This window comes from Moschus berezovskii, chromosome 3 (genome assembly GCF_049115385.1).
Source record: "Moschus berezovskii isolate FMDL1 chromosome 3, NW_MosBer_1.0, whole genome shotgun sequence".
Lineage (NCBI taxonomy): Eukaryota > Metazoa > Chordata > Mammalia > Artiodactyla > Moschidae > Moschus > Moschus berezovskii.
In genome coordinates this window covers 59,344,953-59,370,083 of record NC_142462.1, presented here as the reverse complement: position 1 = coordinate 59,370,083, position 25,131 = coordinate 59,344,953, and the positions used below count along the sequence as shown (strand labels likewise).

General features: G+C 42.3%; 1 protein-coding gene across 1 annotated transcript in view; it reads right to left on the bottom strand.

The window, feature by feature from the left end:
* Positions 1 to 24,010: 24,010 nt before the first annotated feature.
* WNT2 (Wnt family member 2) overlaps positions 24,011 to 25,131 on the bottom strand; it is a 45,127-nt gene continuing 44,006 nt past the window's right edge. Inside the window, exon 5 of the mRNA XM_055420810.2 lies at positions 24,011 to 24,900. Coding sequence (XP_055276785.1) covers positions 24,671 to 24,900 — 230 coding nt within the window. The 3' untranslated portion in view covers positions 24,011 to 24,670. The remainder of the gene's footprint in view (positions 24,901 to 25,131) is intronic.

The window sequence follows — 25,131 nt, the reverse complement described above, 5'->3', positions numbered from 1 at the left end:
GCTGCCCACTCTCTCCACCCACCGCTGCTCCACCCCATCTCTTCTGAGCTCCTGACCTGCATTTCCAAATACCAGTAAGACCTCTAACTTCAAACCTGGCATGTCTCAAACAGTACTTACCATCTTTACCCTAAAAATCCCCCATCTTGTGTAAATGACACCACCAACCACTCACACATGTGGAAACCCTCGCAGGTGAATTCCCACAGTTAACCAATAGCTCATCCTGCCAGGTGGCCAAACAGTTTTGGGTCCGTTCTGCAATGGTGGGCCTATACCTGTGCCTTCAATCAGTTGCTATTACCCTTGCCTGATTTGGCTGCCTCCAAACTTCTGTCTTCTCAAGCTTGAAACACAGGTTGTATCTGTGCGTGTGTGTGTGTATTCAGTCACTAAGTCATGTCCAACTCTTTGTGACTTCATGGACTGCAGTACGCCAGGCTTCCCTGTCCTTGACTGTCTCCCAGAGTTTTCTTAGATTCATGTCCATTGAGTTGGTGATGCCATATAACCATCTCATCCTCTGCCAACCTCTTCTCCTTTTGTCCTCAGTCTTTCCCAACATCTGGGTCTTTTCCAGTGAGTTGCTTTTCGCATCAGGTGGCCAGAGTATGGGAGCTTCAGCATCAGTTCTTCCAATGAATAGTAGGTTATATCAGACCATTTCCACCTCAGAGATAGCACTGATTCCTCCTTGTATGCAAAGAAAAGTTCAGACTCCCTGGAAGGGCGTTCAAGGCTTTCCCCACACCCTCTGTGCCCTCAATCCCTGTCACAACATTGTTTGCTAATAGGCTATTCTCCAGCACAAAATAAATTTTTAAAAAAAATAATAAATAAAATAAACTGAAATTATAAAAAGGGGAAAGTGAATGCAGCATGAGTGACCCAGTGAGGATTTTTTTTTGACAATTTCTGATAACAGTGTGTAGCTGTGACAGCCTGCCACGGGAACACCCTCAAGGACTCGGGGGGATGTGACTGATTGTTGCGATGGTCCACACCTACTATGTATGCTTCCCCTGCAGAGTCTCGGCTTCTCTTCCCATGAAGATAGGCTCTGCCTGGGCATCAGTCTGTAAAGGCAAAACGTGTCACCATGCGGCTAGTTGCTAGAGTGATGAGGAAGAGGAGAGGAGGGAGGGTAGCATGGAGGCAGGCATCTCTCACCAAAGAAAGGCAACTGAGGACCAATTTGGGAAAATTAACTTTGGCCTGTGCTTCCTAACTTCTTCATATTATTTTGGGAAATTTCACTGGAAAATAATTTGGAGCTCATATTGACCAGATAATTAATTTCTTTTTCTGCTTGTTTTTGCTTTTGAGTTTGTGCCAACCTTAGAACTTAGGGATGAAGTGTCAGTGGACCAGAAAAGCACATGGAGACAAGATTGAGTGCAAACATGTATTAAACACACTATGTGCTTAATGCTGGGGGGAGTACCGAATGGCCTAGCACAGTCATTTCCAAACAATGCTGCACGTTGGAATCACTGGGCAACTTAACAAATAAATCAATACATCCCAAAGCCTGTGTTACACTCCACATCAATTCAATAGAATGTCTGGGTGGATCAGTAATTTTTAAAGATTCTCCAAGGTGATTTCCATGTGCAGTGAAGATTGGGAACAACTGGTCTGGGGAAAAGAAACTGAGCTTTGGAGTAAACCGGACCCACATTCACTTTCTGGTTCTTTCCCTCACCAGCTGTGTGACCTTAAAAATAAATGTAACCTCTCTGAAAATTCTGAAAGAGATGGGAATACCAGATCTCACCTGTCCTGCCTCTTAAGAAATCTGTATCCAGGTCAGGAAGCAACAGTTAGAACTGGACATGGAACAACAGACTGGTTCCAAATAGGTAAAGGAGTACATCAAGGCTGTATATTGTCACCCTACTTATTTAACTTATATGCAGAGTACATCATGAGGAACGCTGGGCTGGATGAAGCACCAGCTGGAATCAAGATTGCTGGGAGAAATATCAATAACCTCAGATATGCAGTTAACACTACCCTTATGGCAGAAAGTGAAGAAGAAGTGAAGAGCCTCTTGATGAAAGTGAAAGAGCAGAGTGTAAAGGTTGGCTTAAAGCTCAACATTCAAAAAACTAAGATCATGGCATCCAGTCCCATCACTTCATGGCAAATAGATGGAGAAACAGTGGCAGTCTTTATTTTGGGGGGCTCCAAAATCATTGCAGATGATGAACACAGTCATGAAATAAAAAGACACTTACTCCTTTGAAGAAAAGGTATGACCAACCTAGACAGCATATTAAAAAGCAGAGACATTACTTTGCCAACAAAGGTCCAACTAGTCAAGGCTATGGTTTTTCTAGTAGTCATATATGTATTTGAGAATTGGACTATAAAGACAGCCGAGCACCTAAGAGTTGATGCTTTTAAATTGTGGTGTTGGAGAAGACTCTTGAGAGTCCCTTGGACTGCAAGGAAATCCAGCCAGTCCATCCTAAAGGAAATCAGTCCTGAATGTTCATTGGAAGGACTGATGCTGAAGCTGAAACTCCAGTACTTTGGCCACCTGATGCGAAGAGCTGACTCATTTGAAAAGACCCTGATGCTGGGAAGATTGAAGGCAGGAGGAGAAGGGGATGACAGAGGTTGGATGGCATCACCGACTCAATGGACATGAGTTTGGGTGGCCTCCGGGAGTTGGTGATGGGCAGGGAGGCCTGGCATGCTGCAGTCCATAGGGTTGCAAAGAGTCGGACACGACTGAGTGACTGAACTGAACTGAACCTCTCTGAACCTCAGTTTTCCTTCTTGGCAAAGAGAGATTCCCACATCACTTTGAAGAGTTGTGGTAAATATCAAATGAGGTGAAAGAATAAAGCACATATGTTACACAGTAAAGGATTGTCAGTAAAGAACTTGTAGCAGAAATAAAAATAACCAGTCATTATTCAAGACAGAGTCAACTAAGTGCTAACAGTAATGCATGAAAGAAGACAAGAGAAGCAAATGCCAATTCTGCCCAGAAGCTTCACAGAAAAGATGGCCATTGAGTTGAATAGAGTTCCCTGTGCTATACAGTAGGTCCTTGTCAGGTATCAATTTTAAACACAGTAGTGTGTACATGTCCATCCCAAAGTCCCTAACTATCCCTTCCATCCATCCTTCACCCTGGCAACCACGTTTGTTCTCCAAGTCTGTGGGTCTCTTTCTGTTTTGTAAGTTCATTTGTATCATTTCTCTTTAGATTCCACATATAAAAGGTGTCATACATTATTTCCCCTTCTCTGTCTGACTTATTTCACTCAGTATGACAGTCTCTAGGTCCATCCATGTTGCTGAAAATGGCATTATTCCATTCTTTTTAATGGATGAGTAATATTCCATTATATACATATACCACATCTTCTTTATCCATTTGTCTGTCAATGGACGTTTAGGTTGCTTCAATAACTTGGCTATTGTAAGCAACATTACAATATTGTAAAAAACAAAGTGAACATTGGGGTACATGTATCCTTTAGGATTATGTTTTTCTCCAGGTATATGCCTAGGAGTGGTATTGCAGGGTCAGATGGTGACTCTATTTTTAGTTTTTTTAAGGAACCTCCATACTGTCCTCCATAGTGGCTGTATCAATTTACATTTCCACCAAGAGTGTAGGAGGGTGGTGATGGTTTAGTTGCTAAGTCATGTCTGATTCTTGCGACCCCATGGACTGTAGCCAGCCAGGTTCCTCTGTCCATGGGATTCTTCAGGCAAGAATACTGGAATGGGTTGCCATTTCCTTCTCCAAGGGATCTTCCCAACCCAGGAATCAAACCCGGGTCTCCTCCATTGCAGGCAGATTCTATACCAACTCTAGGAGGGTACTTGAAGTTATTTTAGTATAGCCAAATTTATGGAAGAAAATTTGAAAACTAGACTACCTCTTTAAAATGTTTATACCATTTAAGACTATTTATAACTTTTAGTATTAAGTTCCATCGGTTAGGAACCATCACATGATAAAACTGTGCTGTGAATTTACATTAATTTTCTAATGAGTGGGATCTGCATTCTTATAAAATTCTATTAAAGCTTCTGTTTTGCTGCATCTAAGGAACAGACAACTCAGAAGACCTTTCAGCATATGTAAAGGCCATAACACTACTCTTCTCAGATGGTATTAGGTTCAGATGTTGGTCACTGCTAGCTATTATCTAGAAAATATGAGAGGTATGGACATTCTTTCTATATGCTCAAAATCCTGGCTTAATTATATAATTTATTCACCAAACTTTATTTGAAGTCCTCCTAAGGTGTCCACATACACACACACACACACAGTGTCTAAATACAGAGCCAAATAGTATTTGTTGTCCAGTGACTCACACAGGAGTGTTGTTTTATAAGGATGCCTAAAGCTAAGTTAAATGGTCTCTGTTAAATGATGTGCTTGAGAAGTAATGAGATGCTGCAGGGCCTCCAGTGATTGAGTGTGAAGTGAACAGTCCAGGCGGGCGGCTCCTTGTGGAAGGCACATGAGAGAGTCAGGTGGTGGCTGCGCCTTTCATTTTGAACCCCAGCTTCTTTGACTGCAAGACAGGAAGGTCATACCAGAAATTTATTTCCAGGGTCATCCCAGTTCTCATCTGTAGCGAGTCTGGGGGTCTGTAAGAGTTCATGGGATGGGCTGGCCATGCAGCTTCTGGCAGTGAGGTGTGTATATTCAACTGGGAAGAGGGGAAGTGTCAGGAAGGCTATCAGCCACACCAGTCAGGAAACACACACCACCCCAGTTGTATTAACAGGCAATTTAATAGAGAGAATTCCTAAGTGGGTTCTGGAGAACATAAGGGAAATTCTGAGGTATTACAGAGACAGGAAGTGCAGGAAGCAGCTAGGGGTAGAGGAACAAAGGGAAAAGGTTGGGATCACTAGAAACTTGGAGAAGAGGCCCTGGAGCTGAAGCAGGGCTCCTGCCCAGATGGGACTAGTGTCGCTCAGGGTCACAGCGAGGCTGGTTCTGGAGTGTGGGAAAACCTGCAAACTGGAAATAGCTGCTGCTTCAGGAAGAACTGCTGGAGTAACACCCAAGGGAACATCCCACGGAAAGGAGCAGTCTCCCTCTCAGCGCCTCCTTCTGGAAGAGCCTAGCAGGGAGCAGCCTGTAAAGCAGAAATGTAGTTTGCAGCCTCAGCCTTGTGCCCCAGCCAGGAGGGTTGGCTTGGAGCTGAGAAATGACTGTCTAGTAACCAGTCCTAGAGGGGCAGCTCAAGCCAGGGATGTAGTTGACACAGGTAGTAATCACGTCTACCGTGTCCAAGCATCCACTTTCTATCGTTTCACCCTGCTCGGTCATAAATCCTCTCAGGCCTCTTATGACACGATCAGCACTGTCATTCACCTGTGACCAAGGAAGAATTGAAGTCAGAGAGGTTAAGTAACGCCCCTGCATGTGAGGGGCAGAATGGGGATCTGGACATGGGTGATCGCAAAGCTCTTCCCTTCACAGGCTCCAGTGTTTGCTGAAAAGATGCTTGCTGGATACGTTTGGAAAGGTGAGTTCAGGCTCATTTGTGGAGGGGTAGGGGATTTGGGCCTTTTAGGCAATGGAACCAATGAAAAATTTGGAAAATGGCAGTAAAACGGTGGCCACATGTTTTATTTGGTCAGAGTCTACAAGATGGGTTGGCGAGAGAGGAGTCTGGTGCCAGGAGCCTCATCATGAATTAACTGTGCTGATTTTGGTTTGGGTGGCAGCAATGAGAAAGGAAGGAGAAAGGAGAAATTTTTTGGAAGAAAGAGTGAACAAGAATGGCTGAACATAGATACTGTATGAAAAGTAGGACTCAAAATTCTTAAGTTGGGGGATCTAGAAAACTAACAAGAGTGACACTGCTTTCAGAAATAGAAATTCTGTGAATTCTGGAATTTTTTCTTTTAGAATATGACCTTTGCCTGCCTCACTCCTTCTAGTCCTCCAACACCTCCATGACAGTATGGAGAGCAGAAGAGTCTGGTGTTCTGCTGTCTCACCCTGGTTATCATCAATAAAGTTACTAATTTAGATTAGCAGTAACTATGTACTATGTAGTCAGGGAAAATGTGAGATTAGAGATGAAGAATTGGATTCTACTCTCAATCTGTTATTATTTGCTACATATTTTACTTTATCAGAGTTATTTCACAGTGTGACTAGAAGCGTTTATTGGGATAATGGATAGCCCTGGTTCTCTGACTTCAGTATTCATCATAATCACCTGAGGAGCTTTTAAGAAATACCAACACCTAGACTTATTTTCAGAGTGTCTGATTTTATTCATCTTGGACCTGATATTATTTTTTTGCTGAGGCTAAAACCTGTTTGAGGTGGGGCCCCAAGAGGCGGAGGTTTAGGAGGTGAGGTGGAGGGCGTGGCCAGGACCTGGTACTGTGTTTCTTTTTTTTTGTATCATCATCTTTGGTTATCTACTATCTGAGTGCTCCCTCATGTGCCTTCTTTGTTGACCCCAGAGTGTTTACTAATGCAAACCTCAGGCTCAAGTGTTTTCCCACCAGAAAACTCACCTGGAACTGGTAAGGAGGGTGGTGCGCACCTTGCAAGAAGAGTCCAGAGAGGAAAAGATCTCTGCTTGCCAGTAGAGACACAGCTCAGTAGGCATTTTGGATTTTCATAGCCTCAACCAATGAAAACTTATTTAAATTTCCCACTGGACTTAGATGAGAGCAAGAACCTGTCACTCTTTCTAATGTTATGTGGGTACAATGGGGCTCTCTGAGAGAATAGGTATTATGTACTAATGCCATTCTTAGAAGGGCAGCATGGTCCATTTAAGTGATCCAAACTGAGTAGAGCTCCAGTTTGGACTGCAGTGTAATCTAAACTAACCTTGAAATTCCCTTCTAAGTGTATGAAGATGGTAGACCTCTGCTCACACGGTTCAACATAGCTTCTCTAGTGTGGAAACAGACTGCTGCCTCTTTCCTGAGCCCTTAAAGGGTGGTTGCTGTGTGTTTTAAAAAGGGCCATTTGTACCTGAAAACTGTGAGTTGTCACAGTAGGAGTCTTGGCCTGTTCTGGCTTTCTGCACCTTACCTGAAAGCAGAGAGCACAGATTTACTTTTTGTTGCTATTGTTGTTTCACTGTTATTTATATTTTTAATTTTTATTTTACATTGGAGTATAGTTGATTTACAATGTTGTGTTAGTTTTAGGAGTACAGCAAAGTGATTTAGTTATATACGTACATATATCTATTCTTCTTCAGATTCTTTTCCCATATATGTCATTACAGATTATTGAGTGGTGTTCCCTGTGCTATACAGTAGGTCCTTGTTGATTGTCTGTTTTATGTATATTAATAGTAGTTTGAGATTACCAGATTGGCTTTTTAAGCTCGTGTATCTGAGTACTCTGACTACTGTGTATAGAACTGTAGACGCGAATCAGTGTGGAGCAGAATTTCATTATGAGAGGAAGCTTTTGTGTACCCACTCTCAGTTAAGCTAATGCAAAGGTACTAGACTCTGCTCACCCTAGAGGGAGGATGTAACAGAATCCTTTAAAAATTCCCGTGGCTTATCAGTTTGCAAAAAGAGCCCTAGAGGCTTCTGGTAGGTGAGGAATGCCGGACCCCATGCTCTTCTTTCTGAGAGCTGAAATTAGAGAAATCTGTTTCTAAGAGTGTGGCATCTGCTGGCATGAGAAAACTTCAAGAGCCCAAAGGGGAATTCCTTATGAGGTGACGCAGGCTCAAAGAAGGGTTCCAGCAAAACACGTAGACAAGCCTGAAGAACCTCGGGACCGATACACCATTGTCTTTGAGGGCAATGACGGACCATGTGGGTGAAAGTGAAGAGAGTGATCCCTTGAAACCCAAGTGTGAACTTTGGGTTCTACCAGGATCTGGTCCAGCAAGAGTGTTACCTGATCCTTGAGCTAGAGTCCTTTCAACTTTCCAGGATTAGTGAAGTGACAGCACCTTACCTGAAAAAGTCGCAGAAACAATGATGCCAAGGCCAAAGAGACTTACCAGTTATGCTCCTTTAAAAGTACTGACCCATATGGGCTTAGTGAGTCTGCAGAATTCGTGGACAACTTGAAATGGGAACTCCAAGAGAAAGAGTCTGAATTTCTGCTAATTAGGATACGTAGATGAATAAGCGATAAACTGGGGGGAAATATGTAAAGCTAGGTAGGAGGGTTATAAGAGAAACACTAGCTTTCAAGCTCCAGTTATTCATCTGTGATGAGAAGAGGGATAAAGAGTATGGGGGAACACGATTCTCAGTTACATGCTAATATTGTGTCTCAAGACAACCAGCTCTCAGGGACCATTAGGCATTTGGGATCTTTTTGATCATCTACCGGAAATGAATGTGAGTGTGAATTTCTGCCGCTTTCATGAGTAGATCATTGTATTTATAAACCTAAAGATTTACTTGAAGACACCTCCTGAGCCACACAATGAATAGGAAACTATAGAAATTACTGTATAAAAATCAGAGCTTTGTTGAATTTAAGAAGCATTTAGAAAGTATTTAATGGGTACTTAATGATTTTCTGTTCCTATACTTCAGTCCAGTTGCTCAGCTGTGTCTGACTCTTGTGACCCCAGGGGCTGCAGCATGCCAGGCTTCCCTGTCCATGCTCAAACTCATGTCCATTGAGTCGGTGATGCCATCCAACCATCTCATCTCTGATGTCTGCTTCTCCTCCTGCTTTTAATCTTTCCCAGCATCAGGGTCTTTTCCAGTGAGTCAGTTCTTTGGATCAGGTGGCCAAATGGAGCTTCAGCTTCAGCATCAGTCCTTCCAATGAATATTCGGGGTTGATTTCCTCTAGGATTGACTGATTTGATCTCCTTGCAGTCCAATGGACTCTCAAGAGTTTTCTCCACCACAGTTCAAAAGCATCAATTCTTTGGCACTCAGCTTTCTTTATGGTCCAACTCTTTCACTTGCACTTCACTTTTGCTTTGTCAGTAATGTCTCTACTTTTTAATATGCTGTCTAGGTTGATCATAGCTTTTCTTCCAAGGAACAAGCGTCTTTTAATTTCATGGCTGCAGTTACCATCCACAGTGATTTTGAAATCCAAGAAAATAAAGTCTGTCTCTGTTTCCATTGTCCCCCCTTCGATTTGCCATGAAGTGATGGGACTGGATGCCATGATCTTAGTTTTCTGAATGTTGAGTTTCAAGCCACCTTTTTCACTCTCCTCTTTCACTTTCATTGAGAGGCTCTTTAGTTCCTCTTCACTTTCTGCCATAATGGTGGTGTCATTTGCATATCTGAGAATATTGATATATCTCCCTGGAATCTTGATTTGAGCTTGTGCTTCATCCAGTCTGGCATTTTACATGATATACTCTGCATATAAATTCAATAAGCAAGGTATCAGTATACAGCCTTGATGTACTCCTTTCCCAGTTTGGAACCAGTCCATTGTTCCATTTCTGGTCCTAACAGTTAGGGCCTGCCTCTGTGATTAACTGAGTATACAAACCTATTGAAACCTGTAACTTTTCTGTCATTTCTATAGCTGTCCTTTTCTGCTAAGTTTTTTTTTTCCTTGACAATAATAAAAATCTCTTACAATAACTAACTGTTGTTGGAACTCCCATAACATCTTAGTTTTGTGGCTTGGCTGAATATTGGCCTCTACTATTATAAGAACCAGAGCTTCTACCTCCCAGGTTTCCTTCCTTTGTGGTTCTAGAATTTGAAGGTCTATTGTGTAACTGTCAAAGTCATTGTAGCTTTCATCAGCACCAAAACTGCTTCCATTATTACCAAATCCACTGTTACCAACATGGCTGCTGGCAAAGCTATCATAACACTGAAGTTTCCTCCATGACCAAAATTGCCATTCCCTTGAAAACAACCTCTTCAACCACTGCTAAAATCTTCCAAACCATTTTGCATTGGATGATGAACTGTCCATCTCTTGCTTACCCAAGGCTGTCCTTATTTCACAGTTCAGTTCAGTTCAGTTCAGTTCAGTTGCTCAGTCGTGACCAACTCTTTGCGACCCCATGAATCACAGCACACCAGGCCTCCCTGTCCATCACCAACTCCCGGAGTTCACTCAAACTCATGTCCATCAAGTTGGTGATGCCATCCAGCCATCTCATTCTCTGTCGTCCCCTTCTCCTCTCGCCCCCAATCCTTCCCAGCATCAGAGTCTTTTCCAGGGAGTCAACACGTCGCATGAGGTGGCCAAAGTATTGGAGTTTCAGCTTTAACATCTGTCCTTCCAATGAACACCCAGGATCTATCTCCTTTAGAATGGACTGGTTGGATCTCCTTGCAGTCCAAGGGACTCTTAAGAGTCTTCTTCAACACCACAGTTCAAAAGCATCAATTCTTCGGCGATCAGCTTTCTTCACAGTCCAATTCTCACATCCATACATGACCACTGGAAAAACCATAGCCTTGACTAGACGGACCTTTGTTGCAGCTGTTCAAAAGATTGCATTTCTGAATGATAGCCTTATCCATGGAGTTGTGGTCACTGAAGGTTGCAGACACAAAGGCTGTCTTTTTTCTCATTTCCCTAGTAATGATTTCAATCATTTCATTCTCCCTATACTGCTCAGATTAATCTCTTACATGATGTTCTTCAGTCTTGTCTTCGTTGCTACTGACAAAGGTCTTTTTCATAGCTAACTGGGCACCTAATCTTTGAAAACCTTCTCTGAAAACCTTCTTTGGTTCACAGCTCTTACATCCACCTGTGTGGCCTAGAATTCATGATGCATCTGCTTGCACCACAGTGACATATGTCAGAACTCAAAGCTTGTGGAGTGCTTGGTGTCTGGATCTTCCATTACCACCCAATCTGTGGGTGTTCCCCATGGCTCCTGAGTCTCTCACTGTCTTTTTTTTCTTTTTCTTTTTTGAAGTTCATACCTTTAACCAAGAGTTTATGTGGCTCTTTGGGACTCAATTAGACATTATGGCAGTAGAAGGAAGACTGTAACAATGCCCTCTCAGCTGTGGCCACAGGTAGAAAATCACTTCGTTTTTAATATCAGTGGTGATATTTTAGTTTCTAGATGTTTTTAAAATTCTTTTCAATTCTCTTTTAGCTTTTTCTTTTTCCTTTAAGTATTATGTGCCTTATTAATGTCTATTATTCATTTTGAATTTTCTTTTATCATCTCTACACAGATTTGTTTTATAGTCTGTGTATGATAATTTTATTATCTGACATTCTTTAGTATCTGAGTCCATGGTTTATTTCTTCTGTGACTCTCAATCTTGGAGGCTTATTCTGTGGAGTGTTTTGTAATTTAGATTTTAAACTCAAGTTTGGGGAAGTTTTACCTGGGAGAATCCTCTGCAAGCCTGGTGGAAAATGTGACCTGCTGAGAGGTTTTGTTCTTGCATCTCTAGGCACCTCAATCTAGAATTTTTTTAAGGTTAATTTCTTGGGTAGGCAATTCCTAGAATAAGTTGTATAAATTCTAACTTCAAAATAAGATGAGGAGAGGTGGGTAATCATAATTAATTGATTAATTTATCTTTCCCTTCACAAATCTTAGTACTTAGCAAACAGGTTCCCAGTTGATTCCCTGTGCTAGCGGTCAGATTGTCCTTTATTGACCGTATAGCCCTTTGAAAGTTCTGACTTTTATGTAGGGAAGGATTAGATATTGTGCCCTAATTTTCATTCCTCACTTCAAGAAGGCCCCACACCTGTTTCCTGCACTTGACATGACCAATATTATAAAGAGGGAGATCAGAGAACTTCCACTGAGGCACCAAAACTTGAGTTTTCAGCTTCCTCTTTACTTTAGGCCTTTGGAACTTTCCTGTATGTGAGGGTGGGTGTGGGGAGAATTCACTCACACATTTCAGAGGATGTTTATTTTACCTTACACTGAATTTCTAGACATTTTGTAGCAAGAGGCTTCTTTGGGGGCTATTTCATCTGCCATATTAGTAATATTTGAAAGATAAATCTGATTTATTTTACCTACCTTTTCAATGCTGTTTCTCTAACACTGAGGAAAATACCATTTGGTAGATGGTAAATTGTGCCAGATATTTGTTGAATAAATAATTGTTGAATTAAGGAATAAAGCTCAATAGTATTCATGCATTTTAAAGGAAAAGTCCCTAAGATAGTTTCTTCATCCCCAGGCAGCATTGGTAAGGGTGAGAATTTAGGCCCCATTCTAGGACAATGAGAGGAAATGACATTTAGGAGTGAGTTGTTACCCTCACAATTGTCTATATAATCTACCTAGGGATCTTATTCTGCGATAGTTGTATAAGGAAAAATGCTTACATGTTCAAGAAATATGAAAATTGCTTTTGGACATCATCTCACTCTATTTATTGCTCCAAAAGAATGAATCACATTCTAGGCAGGATTACTTTCCCTAGATTTTATTTACTTATTTATTTTAAGGACCACCTTCTCCATGATCTCACATTTCTTAGCAGTTTTCTCACAAATTAAAATGCATATCTAGGGACAAGTTTTTTTCATCATGAATAAACATGAGTGTAAATCTATTCCATACACTTTAAAGTAATAAAAATTCTCCACCCTCTCCTCTCCCCTAATCCATTGTTTAAGATTCCATTTAGACAAAGATTCTCTCTTACTCCCCTACACTCCTCAGTTATTCATGTAAAGACTTATTCTTGATTCCCTTACATTCTGAAGAGAACTTCTTTTGCTAATTTAGCCACCATCGGAAGTAATCCCAACCACAAGGCTAGACTGAGTAAATTGTAGATTAGAAGTGAATTAGATGTCAGTTCCATTAATGTGTATTACCCCAGCACTGCTGGACTGTTTCTAGACCAGAAGGTAGAGAAGAGATCATCTGTTGTTTCTAGAACATTATCTAATACTCTAGGTTATACAAATCTTCCCAGTTTGCTTTATGGAGAGAAAGACCACCCATTCTTCTTGTTAAACAAGGTAAAAATGTCATTATTGCTACTAGATGCTAATATTATATTTATAAACACTTTATATCTTTAAAATATTTTAAAATACAGTCTTACATTAGAATACAATTCTGAAATTTTTTTCTTGAGTACTGTTGCTCAGAAAATTTTAACCATCTCCCTATTTTAGGATGATAAGGCAAGACTATTATGAAAAATATTTTTAAAATTATTGACATGTTAATCCAACCTGAGTTGGATTAGATAGGAATTAGCATTAGATAGGAATTTGATGAAAACTCTTGAATAAATCATAATCCATTTCATGTTTGAATTGATACATAATATTTTTGAACCCTCTTCATTTGTGGAGTCAATCTTCCCCTGACAGAGTAAATAGACTTCTTATGACCAGAAATCTTATATTTTCTAGAAGACTCTCAAGAGCATTGTATTTTAAATATAAATACCTTGTTAGATGTATAACTAATAGTCACTTTCTAGAAGAGCTTTTATACATGTGACTCTACAGATGATTTGCATCTGGTCTGTACAGATGTTCAAGCTGGTTTTAGAAAAGGCAGAGGAACCAGAGATCAAATTGCCAACATCCACTGGATCATGGAAAAAGCAAGAGAGTTCCAGAAAAACATCTATTTCTGCTTTACTGACTATGCCAAAGCCTTTGACTGTGTGGGTAACAACAAACTGTGGTAAATTCTGAAAGAGATGGCAATACCAGACCACCTGACCTGCCTCTTGAGAAATCTGTATGCAGGTCAGGAAGCAACAGTTAGAACTGGACATGGAACAACAGACTGGTTTCAAATTGAGAAAGGAGTACATCAAGGCTGTATATTGTCACCCTGCTTATTTAACTTATATGTAGAATACATCATGAGAAACACTGGGCTGGATGAAGCACAAGCTGGAATCAAGATTGCCAGGAGAAATAGCAATAACCTCAGATATGCAGATGACACCACCCTTATGGCAGAAAGTGAAGAGGAATTCAAAAGCCTCTTGATGAAAGTGAAAGAGGAGAGTGAAAAGGTTGGCTTGAAGCTCAGCGTTCAGAAAACTAAGATCATGGCATCTGGTCCCATCACTTCATGGGAAATAGATGGGGAAACAGTGGAAACAGTATCAGACTATTTTTTGGGGCTCCAAAATCACTGCAGATGCTGATTGCAGCCATGAAATTAAAAGACACTTACTCCTTGGAAGGAAAGTTATGACCAACCTAGATAGCATATTAAAAAGCAGAGACATTACTTTGCCAACCAAGGTATCTAGTCAAGGCTATGGTTTTTCCAGTGGTCATGTATGGATGTGAGAGTTGGACTGTGAAGAAAGCTGATTGCCGAAGAATTGATGCTTTTGAACTGTGGTGCTGGAGAAGACTCTTGAGAGTCCCTTGGACTGCAAGGAGATCCAACGAGTCCATTCTAAAGGAGATCAGTCCTGGGTGTTCATTGGAAGGACTGATGCTAAAGCTGAAACTCCAATACTTTGGCCACCTCATGCGAAGAGCTGACTCACTGGAAAAGAGTCTGAATCTGGGAGGGATTGGGGGCAGGAGGAGAAGGGGACGACAGAGAATGAGATGGCTGGATGGCATCACCGACTCGATGGAGGTGAGTTTGAGTGAACTCCGGGATTTGGTGATGGACAGGGAGGCCTGGTGTGCTGTGATCCATGGGGTCGCGAAGAGTCGGACATGACTGAGTGGCTGAACTGAACTGAACTCTACATAAATGAAACAGAAATCCTCTGGCAGTCCACATGTCCACTGAAAAATATGTCATGGAACCAACTAAGTAGTTTTCAGTAGCCCATTGGACAGAATACTTCTTGAGTTTTTTTTTTTTTAATTGGTGGATAATTGCTACACAATATTATGTTGGTTTCTGCCATACAACAACTGTTTACAAGGAAAATTGGAGATGCAGACATAGAGAACAGACTTGTGGACACAGCAGGGGAAGGAGAAGGTAGGATAAAGTGAGAAAGTAGCATTAACATATATATACTAGCTCCTTGAGTTTTAATTAAGGAACTGGCATACTAGAGAGATCACTGGAGTGAGACTTGCAAATGAATTTTGGGTCCAGGTTCTCTCTCTCATAAACCTTTTTATGATCTTGAGCAGATTACTAAGTCTCTTTGAAATTTACCTAAAATAAAAAAGAGGATAATCATATCTATATCTAAGGGTGGTTCAAAGAACCAAATCCAACCACGCATGTGAAAGAGCTTGTAAAGTAAGAAGTGAAATATACATGTCCGTGTAGCCCCCAGAAGCCTCTGGGCACATGCGTGTCTCTTAGTCATTGCTGTGTTTCCAGTATGCAGCATAGTGGTTGACTCACCGGAGATGCTCAGCACAGACTGATGGAATGAATAATAGCTGTTCTTCCCTGAAGATGATTCAGTGTCCTGCTTACATCACAGTTCAAAACTGTGACATTTCTTTTGTTTTCCCATGAATAAAGTGAGGAGTTGGGAATAAATTATGTGCATCGTTTCTTCCAACTGTGGCATTCTGTGATTCCGTGAATTTTAGGAGGATCTAGGAGGATCCGTACTGCTCTGCTGAAATCCTATATCCATTTGACAGAGAAACATAATTTTCAGAAACTGGTTAATTCTATATCTACAGTATTCAAACCAGAGGGATCATTGATTCCCTCAGAAAAATCAGTCAGCTCAGAAAAACTTTGATAAATGAAAATCACCAGTGAATGATGGGTTAATAGCTAGACGACATATTCAGATTCATTTGTCTGTATAGACAGTCTACTGAGTAATCCTTACTCCAGTTACTAAACACTGTAGAGGAGGAAAATTTCTCATCTGTGAATCATGAGTCTAATAAAATCTCTAAGGGCTGGTGTAAATACTTTAAAAAACACGAGTGCTTATTATTTCATGAGAGTTGTTGAGAAGATAAGGCATTGTTTATAGTTACGGCAATATATAAGAAAATTAAATCTCTACTCCTTTCTTCTTCTAGCTGTCCTCTTAGGCTGGGAATATTTGTCTTGATTAAGCACAATTCAACAATACGACTTAGAGTTCAAGGCCTTTCATGATGTCTTCATTACCATTGGAGAAAAATGTTCAAGGGGCAGATGCCAAAGTTTATGTGGGTGGGTAGACTTTGGAGACTACAATTCAAATTTCGTTTTTTGTGTTTCCTGATATTGGTTTGGCTGGTGTGCAACCTCCACCTGTAACATGAAGCCCCTAAACATTTACAGATGGGTTTGCCAAACTCCCCAGCCTCTGCCCAAGTAACCAGTATGAGCAAGCCAGCCAGTGGATACTGGATGCATCTTCATCACTGAAGCATTTGAATTGAGTTTATAGGCAGTAATGTGATTCCTCTCATGCATAGAACTTAGGAAAGCCTATGATGCTATTAAGATAGGATCGTGTGAACTGCCTGGGGAAATCCAGAGCCTGTGATTCAATTACAGGGGCTTTCACAGGGTTAGTCAGTACTTGGAAATTACAAAATCAAGTTGAGTCCAAAAATAGTCTAAATGGTAGATTGATAGTGTTGGTCAGATTTTACCCGTGTTGTATTATCTGAAACTGGATCATAGCGTGAAGGAACAGACGAAGAGCTCTTTTGTTCATCTGAGAGGTTCTCATCTGCTCTTTACTCCTTTGTGTAGCCTATATGTAAATCCAGTTTGACCCATGAAAACTTGTCAAGTAAAAGAAAACAGGCTTTCCATGTCCTTCCTGTAGCCAACTGTCATCCTATCCAAGTTCTCCAGTCAGCTGGGATCATGCTTCATGTTGTCTATAACCAGTATCTTTCTTCTTCCACTCTGCCCCACCTCATGTCCAGCACGTGTTGGCCCTTTCCCACCTTCGTTGGCAAATGTTGGAGAGCTTTCTGAATGCATTCACTTCACTAAAATATCATCCACGCAAGGCTAGGGTACTTGTAATAAGGACAACTGTGTGTTTTATAATAGGTTCTATGTGTTTGTGAACAACCTGCAGCTGATACCCACCCTGGCCTTTCACTGAAATTTTTCACTATCTCTTGACTTTAAATTCAGACTTCCTTCATCTTGCCATGCCCCTTGTTGGACATTACCCCCCTCTGTCCTGAGAAGCTCAAAATTACTCAGCTATTTTAGGAAGAGCTAGAACATTCTCACTCCTCCATCTTCCAGGTCATATTTTGGGGCTTTTTATTCCTGTGTTGTGAAACTGAGGAAAAATTCTGCTTCCAGCTTCTAAAACCACATTATTGTTTCCCCTTGCTGACCTTTTATCCTAGCCTTTGATTCCTGTCAACAGAAACCCAGGAGCCCTGTGCTTCCCACCCTCCCAGGACACAGCAACATAGGTCTAAGTGACCCACAGGTCCCAGCCTGGCTCATTCTGTCTCTGTGTTGGGAAGTGCTGTGACTATGCTACTGCTGCTGCTAAGTCGCTTCAGTCGTGTTCGACTCTGTGTGACCCCATAGATGGCAGCCCACCAGGCTCCCCCGTCCCTGGGACTCTCCAAGCAAGAACATAGGAGTGGGTTGCCATTTCCTTCTCCAACGTATGAAAGTGAAAAGTGAAAGTGAAGTCGCTCAGTCGCATCCGACTCTCCGCGACCCCATGAATCACAGCACACCAGGCCTCCCTGTCCATCACCAACTCCCGGAGTTCACTAAAACTCATGTCCACAGAGTCGGTGATGCCATCCAGCCATCTGATTCTCTGTCGTCCCCTTCTCCTCCCGCCCCCAACCTTTCCCAGCATCAGAGTCTTTTCCAGTGAGTCAACTCGTCATATGAGGTTTCAGCTTTAGCATCAGCCCTTCCAATGAACACTAAGGATTGATCTCCTCTAGAATGGACTGGTTGGATCTCCTTGCAGTACAAGGGACTCTCAAGAGTCTTCTCCAACACCACAGTTCAAAAACATCAATTCTTCAGCGATCAGCTTTCTTCACAGTCCAACTCTCACATCCATACATGACCACAGGAAAAACCATAGCCTTGACTAGACAGACCTTTGTTGCCTAAGTAATGTCTCTGCTTTTTAATACACTATCAAGGCTGGTCATAACTTTCCTTCCAAGGAGTAAGCGTCTTTTAATTTCCTGGCTGCAATCAGCATCTGCAGTGATTTTGGAGCCCAAAAAAATGAAGTCTGACACTGTCTCCACTGTTTTTCCATTCTATTTCCCATGAAGTGATGGGACCAGATGCCATGATCTTTGTTTTCTGAATGTTGAGCTTCAAGCCAACCTTTTCACTCTCCTCTTTCACTTTCATCAAGAGGTTTTTTAGTTCCTCTTCACTTCCTGCCATAAGGGTAATGTCATCTGCATCTCTGAGGTTATTGATATTTCTCCCAGCAATCTTGATTCCAGCTTGTGCTTCTTCCAGCCCAGCGTTCCTCATGATGTACTCTGCATATAAGTTAAATAAGCAAGGTGACAACATACAGCCTTGACGTACTCCTTTTCCTATTTGGAACCAGTCTTTTGTTCCATGTACAGTTCTGACTGTTGCTTCCTGAGTGACTATCTCCCTTCCCAGCTGGTCTGTTGTATTAATACTGAGCATTAATCCCATTAAGCTAAGACTCCCAAGGAGATGTTCTACATGACAAAGGCAGGAATATGTGTGACTTCATTTTAATAAGAGGACTTAATGCTAGATCCTTGGTTCTCAACTGGGAACTGTTTCACTGTCACCTCTCACTCCCCCCACCCCCGAGGGCATCCGACAGTGTTTAGAGACCCTGCCAGTTTTCACAGGGGGGAGCAGGGGAGTTGCTCCTGGCATCCAGAGATTAGAAACCGGGGTTGCTTCTAAAGATCCTACAATGTACAGGACAGTCCTCTTGTACAAAGGCTTAGATAAAAGGGGAATTTCATTGACAGTGTCTGGGCAAAAAATATTTGGGGGAAATGCCCTTTGAAAAACACACACAGACACATGTTTTGTGTTGCCACATCTTCTTCAGATCATTCAAGTGTGGGAGTTTCTAGAAGGAATGATGGAACTCTAGAGGGACCAGGCAAAGCCCAACTAAGGGGCTGCTCACCTTGGGGTGCTTGAAGTACACTCAGTACCTTGCTTAGGTCACCCCAAAACATAGTTCATCAGGGAACAGAAAATGCGGGGAGGGGTGGATTTCCCTTGCTGTGGGAGAGTTTATTTCCATTTTCTGAGCTTTTGCTGCTTGTATGTTAAGTGGCACACACAATCCGGATGCACAGATTTCAGTGAAGTCGTTAGAGATCTTATATGTTTTTAAATAAGCTGAGGGGAAAAAAAACACAACATGTTAGCCAAGAGCAAGCAGTGATACAGAAAACAACACCAGAGAGAAGTTGATGGGGTGGGGTCTAGCTGCTGTGGAGAGACCTGATAAATGCTCCCAAAGCATGCTGCTATTGAGAGGTGGGGAACACTTAGATGACAGCCCCAGGAGAACACAGGTGAACATCTGGAACAATTTCTTAATCTAGAATATGTCTTACCTGTGAACTCACAAGCTAGTTATCATAGTAAGGTATGCCTTCCCTGAAAATCTTTACAGATTGAAAGACACCTGTTAATCAAGTTGTTAAGTGTGATCCCAAGAAAAGACAAGGCAATAATTTCCATAACTTCTTTTCACCAGAGGGTTTGGCAAGACTATCACGAGTTTAGAATAACAAAGTCAACACCGAAAATTCACTTTAATATGTTTTGATTTCACAGAAAATGTAGACTTGTAAATAACAATAGTTCTTTGTAACAGTCTGCCTGACACTTTTATTAGCTTTTGGATGTGGGAGGTTTGGTTAAACAAGAATCTATGTGAATATCAGGGGAAAAAAAAACTAGATCTGGAACAATGATGATTTAGAAAAATAATAATCATGTTGGGCTTTGCAAGCCACCTGTCACCTTGCTGATCCCCAGAAAAATGTAAAGAATATTCTCACGGATGAGTGAAAGTTTTCTCTGCCTAGGTAAGGAGGAGGTTAGAATCAGCACGCCTTAGTTGTCAGCTTACACCAGCGGACCGCTTTGCAGAAGGTCAGCGCAGACCTGACCTGACAAGAGCAATTTACCGGCTTTGGAACTGGGAGGTCTATTTGTTGACAGTGCAACTCTTGCTCTTAAGATAAGGAAACTCAGGTTGAAGTACAGTAAATAGACAAAAGAATGGTTCTGGTCCATTGGATACCTCTCTCAGCCTTTATTTTGAGAGTGGGCAAGAGAGGAGATGAATGTTCTTTAGCTGAGCAAGACATCAGCCCTGGGCCAGCCTTTAATAAATGCGAAGTAATAACAATATCCTGGGCTGAAAATACCATCAAGCCCAAGCACGTGTATAGTCATGTTGCCTGTCTCAGAAAGAGAGAGGCCTGCTGTAGGTCTTATAGAGTCAATGTAAGATTCTTTAATAAGTTAATAAGACCAAGAAATGCTGTTAGATTTTTCTGACTTTAAAGCTACCTTCTTTGAAAAAGAAATATGCTATCGGATGTTTTCAAGCTTTGTAATGACTCCTATAAAAAGGCAAGTGGTTGTGACAGTTGAAAACATCTCTTGAAATTAACACTGGCAGCTTGGAGCAGAGCTGGACACCAGGTATGGACGGCTGAGCGATGACCTGAGGCTCAGGGCCTCCAGATGCCTTAGAAGTCAGTGCTGGGAGGGGACAGGGACGCAGCAGCAGCAGGAGGCTGGAGGTTACCCTCCAGAGCTGAAAAAGCCACACTCCACCATTGCCAAACTCAGCTGTCTCTTGGCAATAGGTACCTGGCTCTTTCCCTCTCACTTCTTCTCCCATGATCAGGTCATGTGCAGATTAAATTGCCATTTTTGGTGGGTCTTCTGGGATGCTGTGTCCAATCTAGTGACACCCATTGTAAGGCAGAGCAGATAGGCAGTGTTCTACACCTGTACATCTCTCCTCCCATCCTGAAGCAACTGTGGTCCAGTAACAGGTCAGGGTCCCCATCCCCGAGGGGCACAGAGCCAGAGCCAAGTGTGATCATGGCTCCAGGGGTGCTTGTGCTTGAATTTAAGCCATTTAAGGGGATAAAGTTGTCTCTCCTTTTCTTTTCTTTTTAATATTTATTTATTTAGCCACTCTGGGTCTTAGGTCGTGGCACATGGGATCTTTGTTTCGGCACGTGGGATCTTTAGTTGTGGCCTGTGAACTCTTCACTTGTGACATGTAGGATCCAGGTCCGTGACCAGAGTTCGAACCTGGGCCCCCTACACTGGGAGCACAGAGTCTTAGCCCCTGGGCCACAGGGAAGTCCCTAACTGGTCTCTTAAGGCAAGGTGTTAATGCTTTCAGAGTGACTGTCCAGGACGCTGTAACTAGAATGCACCTTGACAAAGGGTGTTCACAGAATACAAAGAGCAACTGGCACCACAAAGCAAATGAAAAGACATGATCTTGGGCTTAGAAAACTTCCATTTCTAATCAGATTTTTTTATTGAAGGGGAATTCATAAGGGGATTTGACCTGAATGGAGTCTCTCATTGTTTTATTTTGGGTAATCCGTGCCATATATTCCCTTAAAAGTCTGGATAATCAAGAGTTTAGTATCTTTTAGAGTCATGAAACATTGATCCTTTACCAAGTTCTAGAAAAAGTCAGTTTGAAATTAACTTCACCTTTTAAAAAATTTGGAGAATTTCCCCCAAAGAATGGAGATTTTCTCTTTCATAAGTAAAAGCCGGTAAAAATATTTCACTCTCTTATTTTGCCCTCCACAGTGGTTTAATCTGCTGCTGCTTGAGAAGGTTGCCATAGTCTCTCTTACAAATTAGGACAATTTATGCAGCAAGAGGCAATTTATGAGCAAGGGAACATGGACATGTCTTGTCCCCTTGTTCCTTATCATGAAGGACACATTTCATCATAAAAACAAAGATCTAAACATGCCATGGAAAATAAGCAATAAATATCCCCTCAAGATGTTAAAATTGCTTAGAATCTACCAAGTTAATTTGGAGACAAACTCATTTCACTTAAGATATAAAGTGCCTAACTTTCTTGATGACTTTGAGTGTGTTTCTGTTTGTAGGAGCATCAGGGTAATGACTGGTATTTCTGTGGATCCCTTTACATCTTTTGGTCTCAGTTTTTCCAGATACAGGCTGAGGGGAACTAAAATGTCTTCCAAAATCCTTTCCATGTATAACTATATCCATAGATTTATGACTTCACAATTTATCCAGCAGGAAGAGAGGTGCTGATGGTTTGGGGGCCCCTGAGAAAGACTCTGTATCTTCCCACATAAGCATCAGTGTAACAAGACTGAGTCCCACTGCCCGGCCTCCCACGAGACCCTCAGGCCCATATTGGACCCCGAGCAGCCACCATGACACTCCACTCCTTCCCTCTGAATCCATAGAATAGAAGAAGGAATAGCCACTTTGGAAAAATTAGACAGTAAAGCATCTGCCTACAATGTGGTAGACCTGGGTTCAATCCCTGGGTTGGGAAAATCCTCTGCAGAAGGAAATGGCAACCCACTCCAGTACTCTTGCCTGGAAAATCCCATGGACAGAGGTAGGCTACAGTTCACGGGATCACAAAGAGTCAGACATGACTGAGCAACTTCACTCTTTTTTTAGGATTTGGCAGTGAGGGCAAAGAGATGAATCCTGTCATTTTTGAGAAGGGTGACTGCAGCCATGAAATTAAAAGACGCTTACTCCTTGGAAGGAAAGTTATGACCAACCTAGACAGCATAGGTCTAGTCTAGGCAAGGCTATGGTTTTTTCAGTGGTCATGTATGGATATGAGAGTTGGACTATAAAGAAATCTGAGTGCCGAAGAATCGATGCTTTTGAACTGTGGTGTTGGAGAAGACTCTTGAGAGTCCCTTGGACTTCAAGGAGATCCAATCAGACCATCCTAAAGGAGATCAGTCCTGGGTATTCATTGGAAGGACTGATGTTGAAGCTGACTCATTTTGGCCACCTGATGCGCAGAGCTGACTCATTTGAAAGGACCCTGATGCTGGGAAAGATTGAAGGCAGGAGGAGAAGGGGACGACAGAGGATGAAATGGTTGGATGGCATCACCAACTCAATGGACATGAGTTTGGGTGGATTCTGGGAGCTGGTGATGGACAGGGAGGCCTGGCGTGCTGTGATTCATGGGGTCACAAAAAGTCGGACACAACTGAGCGACTGAACTGAAACTGAAGGGGCAGATATCACTATGAGAAAGCACTCCATAAGGTTGATATCTATAAGCCTTGGTCTAAATGTCCTGCTCTAAAGCAAGGATCGAGAACACGAAAGCCAAAATATCCAAGGATGAGCAGCATCGGTGATTTGACACAAGATGCCTGAAGGGAATCATCCTGTTAGTTAGTGTAGCTATGTGAAGAGATCACATTTAGATCTAGAACCTAACTGGACAGGGCAGAAGGAGTACCTTCATGTATTTCACCTTTCTTTCATCTGATACATTAAGTAGGGCAGGCAGCCTCTCCATTTCCCCTGGATGTCAATTTTTGGTTTAGGGCAGAAGCCGGCCACAGTTTGCTTATTGATGTTTCCATAATTACAGCTGGGTCCCTAAACTATAGTCTCCAAGTTACAATTTGTTTGTAATATAATACACTAGAGTTACCAACTTCATAAGCAAAGTTATGTGTCATTTGCTTTAGGTTAGGGTATCTTGTCGTTGTATAAGCATCAAATAACACAATTAAATATGACAGGTCTTTAACTGTGTGCTTGAAGGGAGATGAGTACTAACTGATGCTGCCTTGTGTATGTGGCCAACTATTAGGCATCTGCTTATGGTAGAGGCTGTCTGGGCATGACTTTGCTTTGGAAACCTTTCTGTCAGCATTTTGGTTCCCTGGTCATGTCATTTCAAAAGTGTTCATTCTCAAAGCCATTTCAGGTACAAAATTCCATAAGCCACAGGCATCACACCAAGTAGAAATTTTACTCCCCACTTTCCCTCTTATCTGTACAGACACTTTTTCTAACCTTCCACTCTCTACGCTACTTTCCTCCATCTTCACCAAGTAGTTACAGAATACTGCCAGATCATCAGTCTCCTTTTTAATTCTCTTCAAATCTCATTCCCTAAAAAGTTCTTTATATTGAGCGGCCAATAATGCAAAGCAGTCACTTTCTGAGGCTTTTGATATTGCACAGATTCCAAACTGTACCAACGGACAACAGACCCACCTTATCACATCAGATTTTAATATGGCAACAAATGATTGGAAATACATGCATTTGAAACCTGAAGTTTATTGGAAGCCATTTTTCTCCAGCCAATTACCAATTACCCCAGAGGTAGCAGGCTGTGAAAATCACTTCATCAGGCAAAAGCCTTGCTTGGTCTTTTCAAGAATTAAAGTTAAATCAGTAGGGATTGATCCTGCTTTCTTTACTTTACCCTCCAGAGAGAAGTATAGAATTTCTTAACTGTGAACATTTGTTGAAAAACACAGAGGAAGCTCATTTGAGACACTTTTTCTCTCTGGCCATCTGCTCTAGAAAGAAGAAATGTCTAGGAGGGTGGAAACAGTGACCTGGCCCCTCTGCTCCTCTTACAACCTGCTGTGACCAGGAAGAGAAATGTCCCAGGATGCCAGAAGTCAGAGAAAATAGGGCAGACTTAGTGTGCAGTGTGTGGCCCCAGTCCTGGGCCCCTGGGAGGGGGAAGGGGCTTCTGTGCCTCAGGAAGTATCTCCCAGAAAGAACCCAAAGGCCCAGCGTCCTTGCAGATCCGATGGAGTCCTTGCGGGAGGGCAGGTGGATGGTAGCCTCCGCTGGGGTCATGTAGGAGCCGCCCAGGCGGGGCTCTTTGGGGCCTTGCACGTGTGCACATCCAGGGCCTCCACGCAGTCCTGGCAGCGCACGGCACAGCACCAGTGAAACTTACACTCGCACTTGGTCTTCCGGGTAACGTGGGAGGTGTCGTAGCCTCTGCCACAGCACATGACTTCGCAGCTGTCCATGCCCCGGGAAGTCAGGTTGCACACACGGCCTGCTGTACCCAGGGAGCCTGGAAGACAAGTCAGGGCGTATTACTGAATTGGGGTGGGTGGAATACAGCATGCTTCTGAAGGAAGGGTTCTGAGATCATCTTCTAGGACTGGGCCCTGATGCCACCTCACCACAGCCCAGGGCTGGACCACACAGCACGCACGTGTCAGCCTTGGGGGCAATGGCAGTGAGGGCCACATCCAGGAAGGATGGACATGAAGCCCTGGGGCTATCCTGGGCATCCTGACTC